This window comes from Triticum aestivum, chromosome 6D, assembly GCF_018294505.1.
Source record: "Triticum aestivum cultivar Chinese Spring chromosome 6D, IWGSC CS RefSeq v2.1, whole genome shotgun sequence".
NCBI classification, from domain to species: Eukaryota; Viridiplantae; Streptophyta; class Magnoliopsida; order Poales; family Poaceae; genus Triticum; species Triticum aestivum.
In genome coordinates this window covers 129332811-129351421 of record NC_057811.1, presented here as the reverse complement: position 1 = coordinate 129351421, position 18611 = coordinate 129332811, and the positions used below count along the sequence as shown (strand labels likewise).

The 18611-nt window shown below is 45.0% G+C and overlaps 1 protein-coding gene across 1 annotated transcript; it reads left to right on the top strand.

Annotated features, from left to right (window-relative positions):
* The first annotated feature begins 1098 nt into the window (after positions 1-1098).
* LOC123144072 (protein IWS1 homolog A) lies at positions 1099-12018 on the top strand. The gene is made up of 5 exons (XM_044563091.1): positions 1099-1338; positions 8454-10569; positions 10655-10867; positions 10957-11081; positions 11272-12018. The coding sequence occupies exons 2-5, from the start codon at positions 8543-8545 to the stop codon at positions 11802-11804; spliced, it is 2898 nt and encodes a 965-aa protein (XP_044419026.1). The 5' UTR covers positions 1099-1338; positions 8454-8542; the 3' UTR covers positions 11805-12018.
* Positions 12019-18611: the final 6593 nt, after the last annotated feature.

Below are 18611 nucleotides of genomic sequence, written 5' to 3'. Positions count from 1 at the left end.
TAAAAATATTAAAGAAACATATTCATGTTGAGTTTAGTTTTGGAAAGCTCGTCACGACCTGACTAGCCAACTCATGTGTGTTTTCCATCATTATTTCTGAAGATTTCAATGATTTTTGTAGGCAACTCGACCAAAAATTAAGGATTTGCGTAGGTTTGTAGGCAATTGTCTGATCCGCTCCGCTATGAAACTTCTGATAACCCCCTATGCAACTTCTCATCTAACACCGTGACCTGACTAGCCAACGACCATGCGCTTAGTAGTGTTGACAACTTAGATCCCATGATGGACAACTTTCATAATATTTTAGGCAATTACGGATCACTCGTGGGAAGCTTCGTAGTGATGTAGGCAACTTGGTTTCTGAGGCAGACAACTCCAAAACCATGTTAGACAACTTCCCATTTTACGGTGAACAACTTTCACAATATGATAGGCAACGAACTATGTAACCACCTATTACCTATTGCACACAACTAAGTAGGAGGCTACTACGCGAATTCACTTATACACATGGTGCAATTCTTCTAGCATCGAAGTTGCTCATCTTTAGCACTAAATTTGCCTCATCTAGCATCAAAGTTGCTCTTTAGAAAAGATCATCAAAAGATATTCATATGGGAGCTAGTTTTGAAGAGCTCGTCACAAGGAATTCAGCGGTGAATACGGATCATCATTCGGACACGCGGTGTGAAAATTATAGTTTTTTGAATTTTCTTGTACCAGAATTAATGCACATTACGTCATCGCTGGGTTGACACGGTTGGTCGGACGAGGTGAAGAAAAATCAACGCCATGTAATTAAAGAATCTTTCCATATATAGAATAAATGGATGGACAGTTTACCAAATCCGAAAGCAGTTGTTGCATCGTTCAGTCTATGAGCATGGGCTCGCGACGTCCATTAAGCGCAGTTGCACGATTGAGTATCTGGGTGATTCTTTTTATCAAACCGTGCTCCAGAGCCACGTTTCTCAGCTTGGCCTCAAAGTGAAAAGTGAAAGACCGCGTGGCTCGCCGCTCCGTTTTCTTTTGGACTCCGGTCTCTGGTTGCGCAACGTGCTGTTGCCGCCTATAAATACCACGGTCGGGGATCGGGGTTTCTCCTCTCCTTATTCCTTCCGAGTTTCTTTTCTTTCTTTTCGCCACCCCTTATCTTGCTCCGATGCAGTTGCTCCTCGCTGTGGCTTAGCTAGGGTTTCCTCAGCAGCCGGAGGTGCACATCGAGGGCAGATTTATCGGCTAAGTTCCGACTGGCGGCGCCGTAGGACGAGTTCGGGCCTACTTCGGCGACTGCGAGTTTGGGTTCTCATCGGCCAGTGCGTTCATCTTATCGAGGTACGAGGTGGCTCTCAGTTGGGGATTCTCGGGGTAAGGGTCGATCGCGAGGCTGCGGTTCCGAGCGCGAGACTCCGATCCAGTTTCTCCACTGCCTTAGCGCCTTTTCTCCACTTTATCTCCTGTTTTAAAAGAATTTTTTTTGCTCCCACCGCGTGCATCTGTTCTTCTGACATGCGCTTGCTGTTTGCTTGCTTATGCACCGTTTTGGTAGGGGTTGAATGCATGCTAGATTACAGACACGTTTGCTGTTTGCTTGCTTGTCCCCCGTTTTGGTAGGGGTTGAATGTATGCTAAATTACAGATTTGTGTGCTGTTTGCTTGCTTGTGCCGCTGTTTTGGTAGGGGTCGAATGTATGTATGCTTACAGATTTGTGTGTTGATTTAGTTGCGATAGGTTGATTTCCGGTGGGGATTGGCCTGGGGTAGCCCGGTGAGCACCAACGCATTGTGGCAACAGATAAAAGAAGGTGCACTAGTGCAGATCTATTGTTGGCACGAGCAAACAATAGATTTGCGGAAACACTAACGCCCACACGCATCTCGCCCACACGCGTGGATCCGCGTCCGTTTGTGGGTGCATGAATCTTGGCATGTTTGTGGTGCCATGTAGGACTGGGCTGGTGTGTGGGCATTCACCCGGTCGCCCACACGTCCGTTTCACCACACGGAGGGGCCGGTGTGTGGGTGTTTAGCAGTTCGCCCACACGTCAGTTTTCACTCACGCACAGGGGCTGGTGTGTGGGCGTTTATCAGTTCGCCCACACACCCATCTCCTCTCCCACACCCAAAGCTGTCACTTGCCATGTGTTTTGCAGGGTACATGGCAACTGCCCTAGTGTGTTTTGTAAGCAGATGGCAACTCTCTCTTTTACCCGAACATGTCAGTTGCCATGTGTTTTGCAGGATACATGGCAACTGCCCTAGTGTGCTTGTAAGCAGATGACAACTCTCTCTTTACCCGAACATGTTATTTTGTCATGTCTCTTTGTAGCACTACACGGCTACTGCCTAGTGTTAGTAGGTGGCAACTTTTAAAGTTTTCAAATCATGGCAACTGTAGTAAACGAGACCATACATGGCAACTGCCTAGTGTTAGTAGGTGGCAACCCCTAAAGTTTTCAAATCATGGCAACTATAGTAAGCCAGACCATACATGGCAACAGCTGCAGTTGTCCAAAAACGGCATCTGGCACTCGACCTGAGATGGCATCCGACATGGCAACTCTAGTTCAGCGACATGATAACTGCAGTTAAACGAACATGGGAGAGGGTCCGGAGCATGGCAACTGCGGGGCGCGTGGTGACTATCATGCGGGGTGTGCGGGACCATGAGGTAGGAGGCCTGACGTACGGGCGTATGGGCGTTATCTATTTTGCCACATGTAGGCGTGTGAGAGAGACCGCAAGGAAAAAAAGAGGTGTGTGGGCATTATTTGTTTTGCCCACACGTAGGCGTGTGGGCTGATCCTCTTAGACACCACACCACACAAAACGTGTGGGCAAACCCCTTAACGCCCACACGTGTGGTAGTTATCGTCGTCCTAGATTTGATAAGAGGTGCGGAAAAAAAACGCAGATAGATTCCGACTTGAGTTACGACTTATGCTCTCCAAGCCTTTGGCACTTGAAAGTTTCTAATACTTTCTTAGATTTACCATTGCCAACTTATGTCAATCATCTCAATCTTCATAGATCCAGACACTAACTTGAACATGGTACTTGCCAACACCATTGAGCACCCTTGCGCACTTCTTTGACCACCTATTTATCTTAGTCCATTATGTTCCATGTGCGACGCATTAACCACGTCGAGCCTTTGCAATCTCAACCACTAGAGAAATTTCACTATATAATTCGACCGGCATTGAGGTGCATCACGTGCTTCTCTTTTTCCACTACATATACTTCACCTATGCTACGCAGTAGCCTCTAGTCTCCTTCATCAGCTCTGACATGACTCCATGGTGGATGATCACACGACCTTTGTGCCCATCTACTCTCGTCTCAAATATCCCCACATCCGTCTTCTCTATTTAAATGAACTCCACACCCTATTTGTGTTGAAGCCAATGAGCTCTTGCCAGCGAACCTAGGGCTTGCACGACATCTTGCAGCGCCACAGAAGTTGAATATAATCAGCATCGAACATATTAGGATCTACTAAATCAAATATTTACAGCATGAAAATATATTTTAGGATGAATCTAATCTAATAAAACTAATTTGGTGTTACAAATGTTGGTATATTTTTCAATTCAATAGTCTTGGTCAAACTTAGAGATGTTTGACTTAGGACAAAGTGCGAACTTCAAATATTTTGGAACGAAGGGAGTAGGTGTCAATTCCTATTATGATCTCATGCACATGTATAGGTTTGATAAAAATTAGCTCCAATCAGACTTAGCACATCCGATTGCTTCAAATTTTGACCGCCTATATCTTATGTATCTTTAGAATTTCTATCCTCTTCTCTTATGGCTGCCCTTGTTTGTGCTTGTCATGGACCAACGATTTGGTTGTGTTGTTGCTGCTCCATCTTGGCCCACCATGTGTGCCTTGTGGAGGCACCATGACGTCAGTTGGCTCGGTCGTGGATGCATGTGTTGTCGCCACTTCAAATCCTTTAGTTGATTCGCTGAAACTGCACACCATTCTCATCGATCATCACTTGTCCTCATATATTCTTTTTATCTCTATTCTATGTGCGGGCACCCATGATCAACTAGATCCTTTGCATTGTTAAGCTTCATGCACTAGCCAACGCAACCAAAAGTCCAAACTAATGGAAAGGGCTAGGCAATCCACGTATACACTTCAACACCCCCTCTCGTGTGTGACGTGGGAAGTCAACACGTGAATAGACTAAGAGGGCTCAAGAGGCTATACGTGGACACAAGGGGGGGGGGCAACAACAGTTTTTGGATAAATTGCGAAAGCCAGGACTTGAACTCAAGACCTTAGCCCCTGATACAATGTTAAGCTTCATGCAGTAGCCAACGCAACCAAAAGTCCAAACTAATGGAAAGGGCTAGGCATCCACATATACACTTCAACATGCATATCGCTTTAATTGTTACATAATCTTTGGCTTGCTTTAGCATTTCCAAACCTCCATTGCACCATGGGTCCGAAAAAGGTGTTGCCGAAAGCTTACCCTCCACCATACCATCGTCCTACCCATTTAGTGGTGGGGACGAGGGGGCGAGTAGGGGCCTGCATCCCCAACCATCGACGAGACATTTGGCAATTAGTAGGTTAGCAATCACACAACCGTTTACACGTACTAGCCCCCTGTCTCATGGGAAAAGGGACTATGAGAAGCACATATACTAGCCCCTCGCTTAAAATCAGGAAAAGGAGGAGCTATGAGAAGCCCACTCTTGATGGAATCCTTTCATTAGTCTCCAAGGCCTGGCGTAATTAGTCTATCGTGATTAACGCAAACAGTTAGGGTTGTGCCATTGCCTCTGCCTCTACACCCCTGTTGTCTGCCCTTTAGCTCGCGACCAGAACAAGGGTCTGCACTAGGGAACTCTTGCCTGCACTACTCTAGTCTTCGATTTAGTCATAGAAATAATAAGGCTAGCAATATCACTATTGATTATTCCCTTCGTTCCAGAATATAAGGTGTATTGGTTTCCGTGCAAGTCAACCATTTGAATGTTTGACCAAGATTATAAAATAAAATAACAACATCTGCAATACCTAGTAGATAAAATATGAAACTACTTTTCATGATGGATCAAATGATAAAAATTTCGTATTGTTGATATATTTTTCTAAAAACTCGGTCAAACTTGCACTTGTTTGACTTAAAAAAAAACAAATACACCTTATATAAAGGAACGGAGGGAGTACTATATTATCTCTCTCAAATTATATACATTAGATTTAGTACTTTTGGTTATGTGATATGTGATCTAGTTCAAAAATTGTAGTTCAGTAGTTATGAAGAGAAAAGCATTGTTAAACACCATCAACATTTATTCCTTTTTGATTTTTCTACAAATCAAACATCAGATTTTTTAACATGGCAAATCAAACATTTTTTATGGCAAATTATGTTGTTGCAATGATTTTTCATGCTTGCAAAGGAAATTGACATCCTCACCACAACCTAATTTGCCATAAAAAATGTCCGATTTGCCATGGTCAAAAGCCTGACGTCAGATTTTAACATTACCATTCATTTTGAGTGTCGTATAATGGGGTGAGACATTCCTTTGGCATTGCATGGAAATATTCAAGGATAGATAATTAGTAGCTAAGCTCTCTTGTGACAAAATTAGTAATATCTTTTTATCTTATTTCAATCATAGAGTCAAATTTAAAATAATACAAATACAACCGTTTTGTAGGGTCTAGCTAACAAATTATTATAGTAATATGATAATTATTTTTCTATAAATTTTAATAGTTCTAAGTGGCAAAATATTATAGAAATGGAATCATGTTTTTATTCACAATTTTTTTGGCCCTCCATATCGAAATCCTGGCTCCACCATTAGGCTTGCCTCGATCAAATCCTGGCTTAGCCCCTGTACCCATCTAAGTATAACTATAGAGCACCATATGCTTATATGAGGGAACGCCCTCACCCTTATAAAGCGTGCTTTGCCACCTCCCATGACTGGTCACACATTGGCTAGCATTTAGTGTTCCAACCCATCAATATTGACCGGCAAGGTTTGGTATTAGGGCACATGGGCTCTGCCGCTATCCAGAACCAATGTGGGACTAAAACCCAACATTTTGAGCCAAGAGTTAGGTGCTTTGAGAAAAACAATATGTTTTCAACAACGGTGTATAGAACATTTTTTATTTATGTGTTCCCAAAATGTAGTTCACCATTAGTCATACAAAATATTTGTATTTCGCCATATGGTACATTTTGTACATTTGTAGTATAATTTACTGGACTTGTTAGTTTCCTCTTGTCTATCTTCCAATATGGTCTCCAAAATTTAGTGTTTTGAGTTGAGGGTATGATGTCTGATGATATATGTACAATTTGGAGAAACCTAATTTCATTTTCAGGAGTGTCAAATAATTTAGCGTTAGTTATTCATATGAAATTATAGAAATAAATTATGCAATGTTATTCACTAGTAGCGAGAATAGATATGACGTGAATAACATTTGAAATCTTCAATGTTCAAGATATCACTTACCGTTTACTGCTCGATCGACTTGGGTTTAGAGATTAATCAAAAACCGACTAATTAATCGATTTATCTGTCGGCTATTGATCGACCAGTTTTTGTTTTCCAAATCATAGGTTTCCAACACCAAAAAGTCTAAAATGTGCTATATTTAACACAAAAATTAATGAGATACCATGCTCATGGCTGCTTGAAACTATACAGTGGAGGAACTTCTCCTTGAGTAGGGGATTGCAGCAGGTCTTGTGTTGCTAGGTTCCCAACACTAAAATGTGCTATATTCAACACAAAATTAATATTGGACAGAGAAGAGAGGGAGAAACCATGTTCATCACTGCTTAACTAGAGAAGAGAGGGAGAAACAATGCTCATTGTTGCTTGAAACTATACCGCGGAGGAGGTTCTCCTCGAGTAGGGGATGGCAACAAGTCTTGTGTTGCTAGAGGAAGGGGTGGCAACGAAAATCTTCTCTAGGTGGCGTCGGCTGTCGTGCTCTTGGATGAGATGGTAGGTGTAGAGGCGCCGGTGCGTCAACTCCTGGGGAAGACGAGGGAGAGATCCAAAGAGTGAGGAGCTTAGGCTGGCTAGCTCTAGCTGTCAGAGGCTAGTATGTTGGCGGCGGCGGGGTGAATCGGAAGCATGGTGATGCACCGGGTAGTACCCAAACGCGGGGTGATATATTTTGTGGGAGGTAGCTGGGGGCGAGGGCCAATTTTGAGGTTTTTGCCTGGAGGGGTCTTGACAATCGGTATATGTCCAATAAGTCGCTTGTCAAGCCGATAAATTTGCCAACCGATTAACCCAACCAATATGGCATGATCTTAGCAGTGACCCATCGAGTTGTGATAAACCGTTTGATATCTTGAACATTGGAAACCTTGAAAAGCACCACAACTGCAAATGCCCAGCAAGTTCTTGCTAAAGAACAATCACACATAAGAACCTCGATGACTGTGTGACAACCATCACGTGTTGAGGCGTTCCTTGCCATCCTTACATGTGTGTCAAATGATCCTACCTGCTTGAGTTCTTGCCCACCCACGATACACTACAATAACCCTATGGAGATGACCATGCTGACCCGGAGCACCTTCATACAAGAGCGTCTTCCCAAACCATTGCAGTATAATAGGCTCCATCTTTATGTGACATCTGTCCATCCAACTCACACAAGAAAGTTGCAGACATGGCAAAAGGTTGTTGTTAAATGTGTTGACCTCTTATAGTCCTTCCACTGTTGAGATCTACTGTCAAGTTGAGGAGCGAACCGGTATACCCATTCGAAACTGCTTGGCCGAAGCATTTGTGTTGGATTGTGTGTTTATCTGGAACCGCTAAATCGGCCATGAACACTCCTTTCTACACGCTATTTGGTGCTTGACCTCAATTTCACATCGGCCAGACGGTCACAATTTCTTAACCATGTGTTTAGTGCGTAACCAATATTGAGGCTTGCCACATTTCATTATAGATATGGCCCATGTGTTGCAGGAGTTCTCGACCTCAATTGCTAGGTAACAATTTCTTGGCCAGTTTCCAATTTTTATTATTCATGTAACCTGAGTGTTGTTGGAGCAAAGGTGTGTTTGGTTTATAACCTATCCATACCTATTGTTCTTATGCCATAGATTCACTTTCTGGACAAAGTTGATGGCAATACCAGTCATCAACAAGACATGCTTCAACCAAACTTTGTGGTCCTAATTTTGTTTGTGACAAATTGTTTAAGTTTGTTATATTGATCCAAGGCCCATGGTTGTCTTCTAGTGTCCTCACAGTTGGACTCGAAGCAAACTTGCCTTAAGGTTGGCACCATAGAATTAGAAAGTAATAACACTTTCATGGTAAAAGTTAGAAGACAAGTTTGTTGGGTTCTTAATTTTTGTACATCAAGTATATTATCCATGTTGTCTTCCTATAGAGGTGATTGGGTTGATGTTCTCTTTATAGATATTGCTTGGGTGCAACTGTGTCTTTTGGCATCCTGTTTGCCACCCACTGAAAAACTTTGAGGCTAGTTCGTGAATTATCTGAAGCAAATGGGAAATCGAAGACATGCCGGTGGCCATGGCTTTGGTCCAAGTTCTTTCAAGCGATCAACAAAGAAGAAACAAAGTAGTATCTGGAAGAAGAGCGTGGCTCAAACAAAGAGAACTCTAGAACATTTTAGAGTACCGGTGGCAAATAGATATAACAATGCTAATGGAAGAGGTGATGATGTTTTTGTGACTCAGAAGGCAAGGCAAATTCCTCCAGAGGCGACTAGCAACTCTAAGGTTGAGTGTCATGCAAAAGATTTATCATGCCCCTTGTCCTCAAGGTTGAACAATGGTTCTTCCAGGATGAAAAATAGTATGAGGCCCTCCAGCTCAAGGCCAAACAATAGCGTGGTTGGTCCACGGAACAATATTGAAATGCCCTCTTCCTCAAGGCCAACCAATGGCTTGAAATCTTCGAAGAAGGATAGAAAGTCTTCTTCAAGGCCAAAGAATATCGAGTTGTACTCGAGGTCTAACAAATGCCCAATTTCTAGTGAGGAGGATGTTCAAAAGTCTAGACCGTCTTTGTCAAGGTCGAATAGCCCAATTTCTCGACCTAAGCCTAAGCGCTCTTCCTTGAGGCAGGACAATGGTAGATCCTCCCCGCCAAAGAGCAAGCCTAAGCTCTCTTCCTTGAGGCAAGACAATGATAGAGCCTCCCCGCCAAAGAACATTGGGATGCCTAGGTCACCTTCCTCAATACCAAACATTTACATGGTTTCTCCATCGAAGGAATTTGAGAAGTCTTCGTTGTCTTCAAGTCCAAACTATGGCTTTGTTCCTTCGCAGAAGGATATCGAGCAACTTATGTCTGCGCCACCCGGGGCCTCTTGGCTTGGAGATGGAATTTCCTCAGTATATCCTGCCTCCAGAGGGTTGGACGATGACTCAAATTCCCCATTTCATATTTCAAAGATATCACACCCCTCGTCGGTGGTTTCTAACTCAAATAATGTCAAACAAACAATGATTGGTGAAGATAAGAATGGAGACCTCTCGATGGGGAAGGAAGCTTCGACTTCTAGCCTAGGGTTGAAGGGTAAAGTCATGCAAGATCTCCAACCTCACTTCGGAGTCAATTGTGGTCCTTTATTCGTTAAGAACCTTTCAAGTCGCCAACCAGCTGAGGCATATCCCATGAGCAATAACACGGAGCAAAATACAAATCACGGTCGACTTGCTAGTAGAAAGCGGAACACCGCCCTTATGAATGATGGAAGAGCCGATGATGACAAGTCTAAGAGCAAGATTACAAAACCATTGGTTGAAGAGAAGTTTGATTCACATGAGGATGATGATAATGATGTTGGGAATGGTAGGCCAAAGGAGACAAGGAGAAGACCTGTAGGGTATGAGGATGAAGACTGCAATTACGTGGAGCAGAATGCAAATCACAATCAACTTGATAGTAGAAAGTGGAACACTGCCCTTACAAATGATGGAAGAGGCGACGACGACAAGTCTAAGGGCAAGATGATGAAGCCATTGTTGGATGAGAAGCTTGATTCAAATGAGGACGATGATAATGAAGTTGAGAATGGTAGGCCAAAGAAGGCAAGAAGGCCTACAGGGGATGAATATGCAGACAGTGATTATGGTGATCAAAATCTTGCAAGTCGCCAATCAGCCATGGCATCTTTCATGACCAATTGCGTGGAGCAGAAAGCAAATCACAATCCGCTTGATAGTAGTAAGCGAAACACTACCCTTACGAATGACGGAAGAGGCGATGATGACAGGTCTAAGGGCAAGATGGCAGAATCATTGTTGGAAGAGAAGCTTGATTCGCATGATGACGATGATAATGAAGTTGAGAATTATAGGTTGAAGAAAAGGAGAAAACTTATAGGGTATGAGGGTGAAGATGACGACGGTGGTGGCCAAAATCTTGCCGGTGTGGAAAGTGGTACTGCTATGATAACACAAAAAGTTGTTGTGAAGGAGACCAATGTCTCCAATCCACCCGTTTCAGAATCTTTCAAGCTGCAACACTATAGTTCCCTTCCCATCGATGAACCTATTTGGAGGTAGAACATATCCTTTCCTTTTCCATTTTCAAGTGTCAATAGGCACTCTCCCTATGTGCTGATGCTTTTGTTTTTTGTTCAACAGTGGACTCATCAAGACATGCAGCAAGGACTATGTTTCATTAGATGCACATTTGTCAACCAAATACTGTGAGATTGTGTGTAAATTGTCAAGATCATTGCAGCCGGTGGTTGAAGTAACAAAGCTGTCTAGGATGGAGGCTTGGCCTAGGAGCTTTGAGGTGTCAAGACCCACTGATAGTGACATCGCTTTGTATTTCTTTCCCCACAAAATGAGGTGTCTTGCTTACCCCTCGACACTAATCTGCATAACGTCCACCTTTTTGCACCATCCGGTATCTAATAATTACTGGTTTCTGTTACTAGGCAACGTACGGACCTTGATCAACTAGTTAAGGAAGTTGTGGAAAATGATATGGTCTTACTAGCTGTTGTCGGCGAGGCCGAAATGCTGATTTTCCCTTCTATTCTACTGCCTGAACAACACCAAAGTATGTCTTCTGCTCTTTTCGGAACATATATTTGTAAAAGAAAAAAATGATGCTGCAGTTGATTTCTAGCGATATTCGCATTCATCCTTTATAAATAACATAAAATCTCTTGAACCTGTATCTAAGTCGTTCTTTACATTGTAATCTTTGTCACTCATGGGTTACGAACTTCGCTCTCTCTTGCGTGCAGCTTTCCAAGGACGACCCTACCTGTGGGCGGCATTCAGGCCCAGAAGAGCAAATAAGTTTCGTACAGTGGAAGAACAGCGACATGGCAAAGGCCATTGTGCACAGGAGGAAGAGATGGTAAAACAGCCTGAAGCTCCTGAAGAAGCAGAGGGGCAAGGCATGGAGCAGGAACACATCCCAGCAGAGGGGCAAGGCATGGAGCAGGAACACATCCCGGCAGAGGGGCAAGGCATGGAGCAAGTACACATCCCAGCAGAGGGGCAAGGCATGGAGCAGGAACAGTCGTCGGTCCAACCCAACGCTCCAGCACCTGTTGAAGGTGTAGCCAGGGCTACTTCGGCTCCCACCGTGCTGGCTGCAACGTCTGCAAGCCATGGACAGACCCACTCAAGCTTGGGTGCCCCCACAGGCGCACTGTTCGGCTTTGTGGCTCAGCTAACTCCAAGATTTGAGCAACTCATCCAGGAGATGCAACGTGAAGGCGCTGTGATGGTTGCGGTGCGAGGGGAGATGAAGGCTTCGAGCTCATCCTGAAGCCTCGCCATGGTGTAGTCTGACCCTAGCCTTGAGCCGTCCTCTGTAAAATGGTAGCGTATGTGCTGTGCGCTTTGTAGGTAGGCAAGGTAGTGGACTTGTGATCTGAGCCTTGGTCGACCTTCGCGTGCCTACTAGTTAATCTACTACCCCCTCTGTAAAGAAATATCTGTTCACAGCAATTTGCCCTAAGTTCAGAGTTGCTTTTCCCTAAGTTCAGAGTTGCTTTTAAAACCCTTTTGCAGCGCCCTTAAATATCCTTACAAATACTAGACTCCCAAAAAATGGGGAGCTGTTAGTGTTTCGAGTTTTATCCCTGATGGACCCTGTTGTAATTTTTCTTAGTCTTTTTTAAATAAACCAGAAGCTTTATTCATTGGAGATAACCAATAAATTGTTTACGAGCATCGTTACAATCTCATTTAAGGCTCCTCAAACCAATCAAAAGTTAAGAAAAATCTAGCTAATCTAGTGAACTCGTGAGCAACTTTATTACTCCCTTCGTCCTAAAATGTAAGACGTTTTCTCCGTCCCAAAATCTAAGACGCTTTTTGATACTATCACGGTCTTATAAAACATCTTACATTTCAGGACAGAGGGAATAGTTTATTTGATAGGCTCCCAAGGAGCGGAGAGCCGTGAGCGTTTTGAGTTTTCTTTCCCTCGTGGACCATACACCTGATCCATATTAATTATCGCTGTAAGTTGTATTAGATTAGCGATAATTCATATTGATTGGAGGGAGTATTTTTATTTTATATTTTAGTTCAGTTGATGAAAAGCATTGCTTTGCCATGGGGTCGTCACTTGGTTAGGGTTTTGCTGGCATTATGTTGCATACTTGTGTTCGTGCTGGTTCGCGAACAAAGCACCGAGACGATTCCCTCGTGTTGGCAAAGGTCCAGCCCATGGGCATGCCCGCCTCGGCCCCCACGCCTTAGTCCTCTGTGCCACCACTCACCATGACTATCCACCTTCTCGAGTGTACCGATGCTCTATCCTTCAATGTTGTAGATTCGTCGTTGTTAGATGGTCGTCGACTACTGCTCATGCTTTCTCGGCTTGCGCGCGCGTGTGTGAACATGAATGTTTTTTATACCGATGAATCTGCTAAACACATAAAAAAACATAAATATCATGATTGTGGAATAAGCCGATACAACCAAGTGGTGCGGCAAAGAGCGCGACCGCCCCTAGTAAATGAATTTACTAAACCGGCTAAGCTTTGAATTTTTTGGTTTTCTTTGAATATTTTTACTGCCTATCATGGATTTACATGAAGGTGCACTTTCTGTTATGCATGTGGATCAAACATGTTGGCTCACATGGTTAGTTGCCCTGGTCCCTAGAAAAATCTACAAATGGACCCACCACTCACCGTTGTTACTTTCCTCTCTAGAACCCCCCTCCAATCCTTCTCATATCATCTCGCCCACGATGCACCTCAGGAGTAGCGGTAGCCAACGATGCGCTCTCCCCCACCCTCTCCAGTAGGGAGACGCACAGCGGCGTGTCGGTGACGAAAGAACAACAAAGGCCAGTGCCTTCTCCCCCGACCTCTTCCGCTAGCACGATATCCTCCCACCATGCCTTTCCTCTGTCGGCCATGGGAGCCAACATCCAACCTGTTCGGGGTCTCGACTCCAAGAGCTTTTAGAGCAGCGACGCACCTTCTTCACCATTGCATCTCTCCGATAACTGTGGGAACCCGTGGTCTGACGGCCGACCCTACCAGCCCCACCATCCCCCCATCCCAGACAGCTCTCCACCGACCACGCCGACCTTGCCTACCTCGTCGCCTCCCCTCGCCAACCTCGCCCCGGCCGCCTCCCCGACTCAAGTATCTCGGCTTTTTTTACGACTCAACCTCGCCGACGATCGCTTCCCCCGTCTCAACTCTGGTAACCTCTTCACTAATGTGACCTTATGACTGAACAAGAGTTCTACATCATGTTTAATTTGTGGTACTTCATATTTTGGTGTTTGTTAGTTCCCTTGCATTTTTTTTTCATGTTTACGCAATTCTGACATCTCATGTGAAATGATGTGTTATGTTGTACAAAGAGATATGCATTGAGGCCAAATAATCAATTTAGTGTAGCTTACTGGGCATGGTGCCTTTTTGTTCCCCGTCCTCCTTGCTAGATTATATCATGTTCCATGTATAACTTGTATATTTCCCCCGTATAATGGGTTTTCTGCATACTTACCATCTATACATGTGTATATATATATATTGGCCATTGTCCACTAGGAAATACAAATTGCATATTTTCTAACATAGTATTAGATCCTAGTTCAATTTTGTTCATGCAACTCATGATGCGATCCTCCTGTTGTGTCTCCGTCCCGGTCACCGTTGATCTCTCTTCTCCGTCGGCATCGATCTTTCACTGATGTTTCCATCCCTCTATCATCTCCAGTCTACATGTACTGCTCGATTTGGTCAGCCATGCTCGTCCACACCATCGCTCGGCTCAAGGTTTGCTCCCTATCGACCTGGTACACTAATGAGGACATGACTACCTCGGATACGGCCAAAAATATTGCATACGTGCATATTTGTGAGGTGATTGCTAATGCAAATTATGCAATAATTTATTTATGTTATTCAGAACAAAAATACTTCACGGACTTTTGTGTCATGTCTAATTGTAGGTGTATGGGACATTTGTACAATCCATATATGAAGATAAGGGAAAAAGAGAAGTTTATGTGTTGTTCAAAAAGTCCTCTCACGTCACTTTTGGGCCAAGAGAAAATAGAGTTCAAGTCCCACATGTTCTGGACTCAGATTCGGACTGCACAGACATACCTGGATGAAAACTCCAAGATCTCTTCCATCCGTACTCCGAATTGGGTGATTCTTTTTTTGTTGAAAAGTTTATTTCATGCACTTTCCAACCCAATTAGATTCACCTTCAAATTTGTCCGGAGCGTTGAGATATTGACAAAACAATCTGATGCTGCAGCAGAATCCGAGTCAAACTACAAGTCCAAAGGTGTTGCATCACCTCTACTTGGGCCCATGAGCCTTGGACGACCTAGGATTAGTTTTAGGCTGCCTTGGGACGTCCTCCCACCTCCTTGGCCGCCACCCCTTGCTCCTATATAAGCAGATCAATCTAGTAGCTTTTTCCTTGAGATTTGTTTAGTTAAAAGTTAGCCATTGCAACTTCGTGTACTTTGTTTGTGTCCAACGACCAGACCAAGACCGCTTTCGGATCCCCACTTTTATCAATATTTCATATATATTCGCCATATTCAGACTGCATTATCATATTCTTGCTTGTTCTTCGATTACTTGCAGGAATAGACCTTCGTGGTCAAGTTGATCGTGCTCCGGCGTGGTCAATAACCTCTTGGAGTTGGTTTAGCAATTGCTAAGGCGCAACGTTGTGCATGTTTGTAGTCAGATCGTCAAAGTCGTCTCCACCAAATCGACAGTTACTATCTCATCGAAAGATCGGGACACCCTCGCCTTTATCATACTCTGTCGTTTGCCTCATCACGTCGTACTGTAGCCGCTTCTGATCTTGACCAGTCCCAAGAGGGGGCCCTAAGGTGTGCGCTTTCTATGTCAGTTCCTGGATCAATAACCAACACACACAGTCGATGATGAAATACCAAGAATACACCACATGTCATGTTATTACATCGCAGATCCAGTGCTTTACTGTACACACATGCTTGGCTCATGGACTAGCTTAAATTATAATCATGCAGTGGATAAGGAATATTAGTTATGTGGCGTCCATCCACCGACAGGCAAGAGTTGAGTATAACGTCGTAACCCTACTTCGTATCTCTCCTTCGACACGGTAAGCCTACAACATAATACTGAAGGAAATATGCCCTAGAGGCAATAATAAAGTTGTTATTTATATTTCCTTATATCATGATAAATATCTATTATTCATGCTAGAATTGTATTAACTGTAAACTTGATACATGTGTGGATACATAGACAAAACACAGTGTCCCTAGTAAGCCTCTACTAGACTAGCTCGTTAATCAAAGATGGCTTAAGTTTCCTAACCATAGACATGTGTTGTCATTTGATGAATGGGATCACATCATTAGGAGAATGATGTGATGGACATGACCCATTCGTCAGCTTAGCATAATGATCGTTAAGTTTTATTGCTATTGCTTTCTTCATGACTTATACATATTCCTTTGACTATGAGTTTATGCAACTCCCGGATACCGGAGGAATACCTTGTGTGCTATCAAACCTCACAACGTAACTGGGTGATTATAAAGATGCTCTACAGGTATCTCTGAAGGTGTTTGTTGGGTTATCATAGATCAAGATTAGGATTTGTCACTCCGAGTATCAGAGAGGTATCTCTGGGCCCTCTCGGTAATGCACATCATAATAAGCCTTGCAAGCAATGTGACTAATGAGTTAGTTACAGGGTGATGCATTACGGAATGAGTAAAGAGACTTTCCGGTAACGAGATTGAACTAGGTATGAAGATACCGATGATCGAATCTCGGGCAAGTAACATACCGATGACAAAGGGAATAACGTATGTTGTCATAACGGTTCGACCGATAAAGATCTTCATAGAATATGTGGGAACCAATATGAGCATCCAGGTTCCGCTATTGGTTATTTACCGGAGAGGTGTCTCGGTCATGTCTACATAGTTCTCGAACCCGTAGGGTCCGCACGCTTAACGTTTGATGACGATTTGTATTATATGAGTTATGTGATTTGGTGATCGAATATTGTTCGGAGTCCCGGATGAGATCACGGACATGACGAGGAGTCTCGAAATGGTCGAGAGGTAAAGATTGATATATTGGATGATAGTATTCGGACACCGGAAGTGTTCCGAAGTGTATCGGGTACATATCGGAGTACCGGGAGGGTTACCGAAACCCCCCGGGGGAAGATATGGGCCATGGGAGGGAGGCACACCAGCCCACAAAGTGGTGGTGTGCCCACCACAGGGAAGGAGTCCGAATTGGACTAGGGGAGGGGGCGGCGCCCCCCTTTCCTCACTACAAAAAAAGACACATCCGTGACATTTTGGGCCGAACGAATTTTTTTCCTGTCATGCTTATGACACTTCTATGACGATAATTGTGACAAAACCTGGTATCATCATAGATGTGGTGGGCTCCTACTTCTATGACAAAAAATCATGTCAGAAAATGGGCTTTTCGTCCTGGGCGGGCCAGAGACGCAGCTGCATGACATTCTTTGGGCCGTCCATGACGGAGAAAACCGTGGTAGAAGCGAGGGCGAGGAAAATATCAGAGTTTTCCCAGTTACGATGGGTGGTCGGGGGCCGAGCGATGCTCGTTTCTCTCGTACACGTAGGCGCGTGGGTGTGAGGCGTTGGGCTCTAACTGAACCCGAGCGACTGCACTACAGGCTACGCGTTACTGAACCCGAGCGATCGATCGATGGCTGTTAACTGAACCCGATCGAGCGATTCCTTCGCTACTGCTGCTAACTGAAGCCGATCGAACACTGCTGCCTCCTTCCCTTGATGAACAGTGAGCGTTGTTGGGGGGTTTGGATGAATAGTTCCCGGTAGGGGCTTGGATGAACAAGACCCCGTGGTAGTAGAGGCCATTGCCGCTGGATGAACAGTACCCCGATCGATCGAGCCGATGGAGGGCTGGATGAACAGGACCCCGTGGAGGGCTGGTTGAACAGTAGCCGGTGGAGGGCTGGATGAACAGTAGCCCGTGGAGGGGTGGTTGAACAGGACCCCGTGGAGAGGGCTGGTTGAACAGTAGCCGGTGGAGGCTGGATGAACAGTCGCAGGTGGAGGCTAGAGGAGGTCGACGGTGGATGAACAGGAGCCTGTGGAGGCAGTCGACGATGGATGAACAGTAGCCCGTTGAGGCAGACGACGGTGGAGATGAACAGTATCCCGTGGAGTCCCGTTTTGCGGTACGCCACACCCCTCCCGATGAACAGGACCCCCGTTTCGACCGTAGCGCTCCAACACAAGTCCGTTTCCTCCGTTTTGCGGTACGCCACACCCCTCCCGATCAACAGGACCCTGTTTCGACCGTAGGAGGTTCGTTTTCTCCGTTTTGTGGACGCCAGACCCCTCCCGATGAACAGGATCCCGTTTCGACCGTGGCCGGTCAAACACAAGGCCGTTTCCTCCGTTCTGCGGTACGTTAGGCCTCGTTTCCAACGGCTGTTCCGTCCAAGCCGGTTGCCTCCCGATGAACAACACGCGTTCCGTTGCCTCCCAATGAACATGACGCATTCCGTTGCCTCCCCATGAACACGACGACGATGCAGTTTCTCCGTTCCGACCCAGCCATGTACACGAGCCCTAGCCGTACGTATGCGCGAGTAGGCGTTCGAGACCCTGCCCGTATGTACGTACATGGCCGTATTTACGTTCTTGCACCCTGGCCGCTGTACGTACGTGTACATGCTACATGCGCGCCTCTACTACGACACGTGCGCGCCTCTACATCGACCAGTATATATGTACACGTTCGCGACCAGAATGACAACGCTACGTATGCTTCAACCGGGTGGGTCCCGACTGTCAGGCACTTCCTTGCGTGCGAAGATGTAGCTGGTGGGTCCTAGCAGTCAGGGGGAAAAGTTTTTTTTTGTGAAATACGGTGGCCCGTCCGGTGGGTCCCTGCAATCAGGTGGAGGAATCATTATTTCCCGCATAATAAGGAGGCACTTCCTTGTTGCGGCCGTGGACCCAACTGTCAGCCTCTCCACGTACAGTACTCTTCCGATGGAAGTCGTTCCTTGACCACATTGACCATGCCGCGCCGAGGGCACCAGGGCGGTGGACGACGGC